At 39.0% G+C, this 6,856-nt stretch overlaps 1 protein-coding gene across 6 annotated transcripts in view; it reads right to left on the reverse strand.

Moving 5' to 3' along the window:
• Nucleotides 1-6,856, reverse strand: part of ZCCHC17 (zinc finger, CCHC domain containing 17) — a 57,129-nt gene that overhangs the window by 35,375 nt on the left and 14,898 nt on the right. For 3 of the 6 annotated variants that reach the window (XM_005875062.2, XM_014546769.1, XM_014546767.1), the window contains one exon: nucleotides 5,270-5,327. The exons of 2 other annotated variants lie outside the window; for them this stretch is intronic. In XM_005875062.2, the coding sequence (XP_005875124.1) occupies nucleotides 5,270-5,327 (58 nt within the window). Of the gene's footprint in view, nucleotides 1-3,005; nucleotides 3,071-5,269; nucleotides 5,328-6,856 lie in introns of those variants that run through there. One more of the 6 variants, XM_005875058.2, reaches the window with a different exon arrangement.

Consider the following 6,856-nt stretch of genomic DNA (forward strand, 5'->3'; position numbering starts at 1 on the left):
TCGGGTGGAGGGGAGCTATGGGGGTAAAAAAGAGGAACAACTGTAATAATCTGAACAATAAAGATTTAATTTTAAAAAAATAAAAATAAATTTAAAAAAAAGAAAAAATAAAAACTGCAAAAGGTGTAAATCCCTCTTCCATGTACATCTCTTCTTTTCTTTAGCAAACTGAACTGCTCAGAGGTAATTATTATTAACAATTTGTTGGATATTCTTCTAGACACTACTAAACATATAGGGGTTGGCAAAAGTAGGTTTACAGTGTATGAGAATTTTTATATTATTTATTAAATATTGTATTATTTATTTGTATTAAAACTGTAAGCCTACTTTTATCCACCCCTGTATGCAATAATTTTTAAAATACACAAGCATATGCACATATGCTTTAAAGGGGGGATAAAGGGGGCCATGCCATACAAACTCTTCTGCAATATGCTCTTTCATTTTATTATCTTGGCTATCTTTCCATTTCAGTACATTGAGATTCACCCTATTTCATCGATTCTAAGAAGCACTTCCCAAAAACAGACACACTATTAACATTTCTGAAATCAGAATGTTTCTTATAATCAATGGTGTCTTACAACTGCCATCAGCCAGGTAGCAGTGTGGTAGAATTGTGTGAAAACTTTCCATTTTATCTTTTCTGGTAAAATGAGGAAGGCACCAGCATCCAAGTATCTAAGAATAGTACAGTTAACATTCATCTGCATTGTCCACTCATAGATGTATATAATTTATCTAATGCTATATCACAAACTAAATTCTCTGCAGAATTGCTAAATTAAAGGTTAAGCACATTAAAAATGTAAAACTATTACTGGAAATACCCATTTCCAATACTGGGTATTAATAACATAATAATTTTTAAAAATATTCATTAATCTCAAAAAGCTTGAATGTTTTAAATCACTTTTTAAAAATATTTTAAGATAATTTGATTCACCTGTTGATGAAAGAAATATTAGAGCAATCCTATGTTCCCTTTACCCAGTTTCCTCTAATGATAAACATTTTTTTAAAAATATATTTTTATTGATTTCAGAGAGAAAGGGAAAGGGAGAGAAAGATAGAAACATCAAAGATGAGAGAGAATGGTTGACCAGCTGCTTCCTGCACGTCCCCTACTGGGGATCGAGCCCGCAACCCGGGACCTTTTAGTCCACAGGCCAACGCTCTATCCACTGAGCCAAACCGGCTAGGGCGATAAACATTTTTTAAAAACATATTTTTAATGATTTCAGAGAGGAAGGGAAAGGGAGAGAAAGATAGAAACATCAAAGATGAGAGAGAATGGTTGACCAGCTGCTTCCTGCACGTCCCCTACTGGGGATCGAGCCCGCAACCCGGGACCTTTTAGTCTGCAGGCTGACGCTCTATCCACTAAGGCAAACCGGCTAGGGCTAATGATAAACATTTTGCAAAACTACAGTACACTATCACAACCAGAATATCCACATTTGATCTTTGTCCAATTCTTAGAATTTCCTGAGTGATAGGAATGCCTTATTTATAACAAGCCCCTCTTAACCTTATCCAAGTTTATGCTATGAAGTGACTATTGGTGGGCCCCTAAAGAACTTGAAAATGGAGGCTGGTAATTTCAAGAGGATCTAAATCATGTGATTAGAAGGTTAGAATGTTCAGCCTCATTTTTACTTCCAGGGAGAAAAGAGGGGCTGGAGATTGAACCAAATCACCCAGTCAATGATCTAATCACTTGTGCCTACATGGTGGAGCCTCCATAAAAACCCCTAAACAATAAAGTCTGGAGAGCTTCCGAGTTGGCAAATACATTCACGTGGTGAAAGGATGATGCACCTTACCTCCACAGAAACAGAGGTTCTTGCACATGGGACCCTTTTATAGACCTTACCCTTTATACATCCTCATTTAGCTATTCATTGGTGTCCTTTATAATAAACTGATAGTAGCCATAGCATTTTCTTGAGTTCTTTGAGTTGTTCTAGCAATTTACTAAAACTTGGGATGGTAGTATGGGAACCTTTAAATTTATAGCCAAGTTAGTCAGATGTGTGGGTAATGTTGGGGACTTGATACTTGGAACTAGCGTCTGATTGAGTCTTGTGGGACTAAGCCCTTAAACCTGTGGAGGCCGATGCCACCTTCAGGTAGTTAGTGTCAGAATTGAATTGTAGGATACCTCATTGGTATCAAAGAATCAGAGAATCAGAGAACTGGTTGTTGATTCCATACCACATTTTGGAATGGCAAAAGAAAGAAATGAAGTACTGATGCATGCTACAAAACGGATAAACCCTGAAAACACGCTAAGTTAAAGAAGACAATCACAAAAGATCACATGTGCAATCACATAAACACAGACAGTAAACTACTGGTTGCCTAAGGCTAAGGAGGAAGTTTAGAGTGACTGTTAATAGGTAAAGAATTTCTTTTGGGGGGTAACAAAAATGTTCTCGAATTAGACTGTGGAGATTGTTGCAAAACTCTGTGAACATACTAAAAACTACTGAATTGTACACTTTGGGTAAAATGTATGGTATGTGAGTCCTATTTCAATAAAACTGTTTTTTAAATATACTTTTATTGATTTCAGAGAGGAAGGGAAAGGGAGAGATAGAAACATCAATGATGAGAGAGAATCATTGATCAGCTGCCTCCTGCATAGCCCTTACTGGGGATCAAGCCAGCAAACTGGGCATGTGCCCTGACCAGGAATCAAAATATGACCTCCTGGTTCATAGGTTGACACTCAACCACTGAGCAACACCTGCCGTGCTCAATAAAACTGTTTTTAAAAAGAATGTTATAGCCCTAGCTGTTTTGTTCAGTGGATAGAGCGTCGACCTGCGGATTGAGTTATGATAAGCTAAAAATTAACTGTCATTACTTGTCTGTATTCATATCTCTACACAAAAACAAAACTACCTAAAAATGTAGAGCCTATAATTAGGATGTGGTGGGGGTGACAGCAAAGGCAATGCGGTGGGAAGGCTAAATTTCAAGTTATAGGCTCCCACCTTGCTTCCGACAGCCTGGGATTTTGATAAAGGCTCCATAGTCTGTCACCATAGCAACCTATAAAGACAAAAAAGAAAATCAATTTCTCACAAATGTGTCTCTCTCTGGAGCATTTAACCTAGTCTCCCTGAATTTCTACTTGATATTGACTGCCTGTCTGCCTGCTGCAAAACTGCCTAACAGTGATGTTCTGTCAAACATTTTTATTCTGTAAAAAATTTAGACTGACAAGTATGTGTGAACTCATTAAAAACATTGGTGAGATTGGACTATTGTCAGATGCTATGACAGTACCCAGGAATGCCCGAATCCCACACCAATTAAAACCTCCAAAGTATGTGAACAAAAGGAACAAACAGCAGAAAATCAGGTAATAAAGTTACACTTTCTACTAGCTGGAACTGACAGCTCCAATCCCAATTCAGAGAACTCTAACAATATGGGACAGATCATGTAGGACACTCCTTTTTCCTACTTCAAATCAAACCAGACCAAACAGCCTATAATTGTATGGTTAGTTCACTTCAAACCAGAGTCTTGAGTTTTATCAAGATAATTAGAGAAAAAGCCAATTTTTGAAACAGAAAAGATATAATCAGAGAGAAAAAGAGTTGTCCTCAATTCTTATACAGAGTTGACCTAAGATGGATGGAGGGGTTAGAGGTTTGATCAGTCTATGTACTGTATAGTATGTAATAGTAATGAACAACCCAGATAGGGAAAGGGAGAGATAGAAACATCAATGATGAGAGAGAATCATTGATCAGCTGCCTCCTGCATAGCCCTTACTGGGGATCAAGCCAGCAAACTGGGCATGTGCCCTGACCAGGAATCAAAATATGACCTCCTGGTTCATAGGTTGACACTCAACCACTGAGCAACACCTGCCGTGCTCAATAAAACTGTTTTTAAAAAGAATGTTATAGCCCTAGCTGTTTTGTTCAGTGGATAGAGCGTCGACCTGCGGATTGAGTTATGATAAGCTAAAAATTAACTGTCATTACTTGTCTGTATTCATATCTCTACACAAAAACAAAACTACCTAAAAATGTAGAGCCTATAATTAGGATGTGGTGGGGGTGACAGCAAAGGCAATGCGGTGGGAAGGCTAAAACGAAATCAATAAAAAATTATTTAAAAATAAAAAATGTTATATAAATGGAATAGCAAAGTGTATAATCTTTTGGGAATAACTTATTCAATCACATGAATTCTCTGGAGATTGATCCAGATTGTTGCGCATATCAATACTTCATTTTCATTGCTGAGCAGTATTCCATTGTATGGACGTACCACTGTTTACGTTATTTTTTAAATCAATATTGAATGAAAATGAGCATCTTTTAAGCTATTTATTAATCAACTGCTATTTTTTCCCCTGTGAATTCTTTTCATAGCCTTGGCTCCTTTTCCTACTTCACCGTTCTTTTATGAGTCCTTTGTCATAGTATGACAAATTCTTTGTCTCAACTTCGCTTATGATAATTTTTGCAATGCAGCTTTTTACGTTTATGCAGTATTATTCTACATTTTCTTCTAATAATATCTTATGGTGGCATTTTTTCCATTACAATCTTTAATTTATTTTAGCACAAGAAATTAACAAGTTGAGTCTTTGGATCCACTAGCAGTGTGATGCAGTAGAAAGCCCATGAGGCTAGAAATCAGGAGACTTGGGTTCTGGTACTGCCTGTGCTATTACCTAGCTAAATCACTCTGAGCAGGTTACCAGTCTATAAAACTTGCTTTTTCTACTTACGAGTGTTTTGAGAAACAAATAAGATTATACACGTAAAACAGATTCTCCAAAAATGTTCCACAAACATTTGAACCTATTAATATGTAAAAAAAATTTAAAGCATTTAACATATATATTTGTATTGGTTATAATACTATTTCCTTTCCGTGTGCATAAATGGAAAACTCACGATGTTAGCCTTAGGGAGTAAGTATCTTGCCCTCCCCCAAATCCCAAGACCAAAGAGGTCAAGTGACTTGCCTGGGGTCACAGGTTAAATTTGGGGAAGAGCTGGTTCCAGAAGTGAACCAAAGTAGCTAAACGCCAACCATCCCTCCAAGTCAGAGAGCACCATTCTTCTGAGTTATGATAAGCTAAAAATTAACTGTCATTACTTGTCTGTATTCATATCTCTACACAAAAACAAAACTACCTAAAAATGTAGAGCCTATAATTAGGATGTGGTGGGGGTGACAGCAAAGGCAATGCGGTGGGAAGGCTAAATTTCAAGTTATAGGCTCCCACCTTGCTTCCGACAGCCTGGGATTTTGATAAAGGCTCCATAGTCTGTCACCATAGCAACCTATAAAGACAAAAAAGAAAATCAATGTCTCACAAATGAGTCTCTCTTCTGGAGCATTTAACCTAGTCTCCCTGAATTTCTACTTGATATTGACTGCCTGTCTGCCTGCTGCAAAACTGCCTAACAGTGATGTTCTGTCAAACATTTTTATTCTGTAAAAAATTTAGACTGACAAGTATGTGTGAACTCATTAAAAACATTGGTGAGATTGGACTATTGTCAGATGCTATGACAGTACCCAGGAATGCCCGAATCCCACACCAATTAAAACCTCCAAAGTATGTGAACAAAAGGAACAAACAGCAGAAAATCAAGTAATAAAGTTACACTTTCTACTAGCTGGAACTGACAGCTCCAATCCCAATTCAGAGAACTCTAACAATATGGGACAGATCATGTAGGACACTCCTTTTTCCTACTTCAAATCAAACCAGACCAAACAGCCTATAATTGTATGGTTAGTTCACTTCAAACCAGAGTCTTGAGTTTTATCAAGATAATTAGAGAAAAAGCCAATTTTTGAAACAGAAAAGATATAATCAGAGAGAAAAAGAGTTGTCCTCAATTCTTATACAGAGTTGACCTAAGATGGATGGAGGGGTTAGAGGTTTGATCAGTCTATGTACTGTATAGTATGTAATAGTAATGAACAACCCAGATCCCTTGCCAGGTAATTCATTATTCCAGACTACCTCTCTCCTCCCCTCTTTCTTCTAGCCCACCCTTCTCACATGTGGATTAGGATTAAAGTTGTCACTACATATTATATTTATCTTAAATTCATTATTATTTTTATAAAATATCCAATACAATCTTATACATATAAACTTTACTCTTTTCAGTGACTTTAATTAGTTGTTCACTGTTTCAGCTTCACAAATAAGGGGATAGAATAAGACAACATCTGCTGTACTGCTATTCACTAATATATAATTAACTAGAGGCCCGATGCACTCAGGGGGTCCCTCAGCCTGGCCTGCACCCTCTCGCAGTCTGGAACCCCTCGGGTATGTCCACCTGCCAGCTTAGGCCTGCTCCCCAGGGAATCGGGCCTAAGCTGGCAGTCAGACATCCCCTGGCTGCCTGGGAGCCCTCGAGGGATGTCCAACTGTGGCTTAGGCCCGCTCCTGTGGGCCTAAGCCGCAGTCAGACATCCTTAGCGCTGCTGAGCAGGTGGGAGAGGCTCCCACCACCACCCCTGCACTCACAGCCATCAGTCCAGCTTGTGGCTAAGCAGAGCTCCCCCTGTGGGAGCGCACTGACCACCAGGGGGCAGCTCCTGCGTTGAGCGTCTGCCCCCTGGTGATCAGTGTGCGTCATAGCAACTGGTCGTTCTGCTGTTAGGGTCAATTTGCATATTACCCTTTTATATAGGAACTAGAGGCCCGGTGCACAAAAATTTGTGCACTCGGGGGGCGGGGGGTCCCCCAGCCCGGCCTGTGCCCTCTCGCAGTCTGGGACCCCTCGGGAGATAACGACCTGCTGGCTTAGGCCTGCTCCCGGGTGGCAGAGGGCAGGCCCAATCCCTA

This window comes from Myotis brandtii, unplaced genomic scaffold (genome assembly GCF_000412655.1).
Source record: "Myotis brandtii unplaced genomic scaffold, ASM41265v1 scaffold456, whole genome shotgun sequence".
NCBI lineage: Eukaryota > Metazoa > Chordata > Mammalia > Chiroptera > Vespertilionidae > Myotis > Myotis brandtii.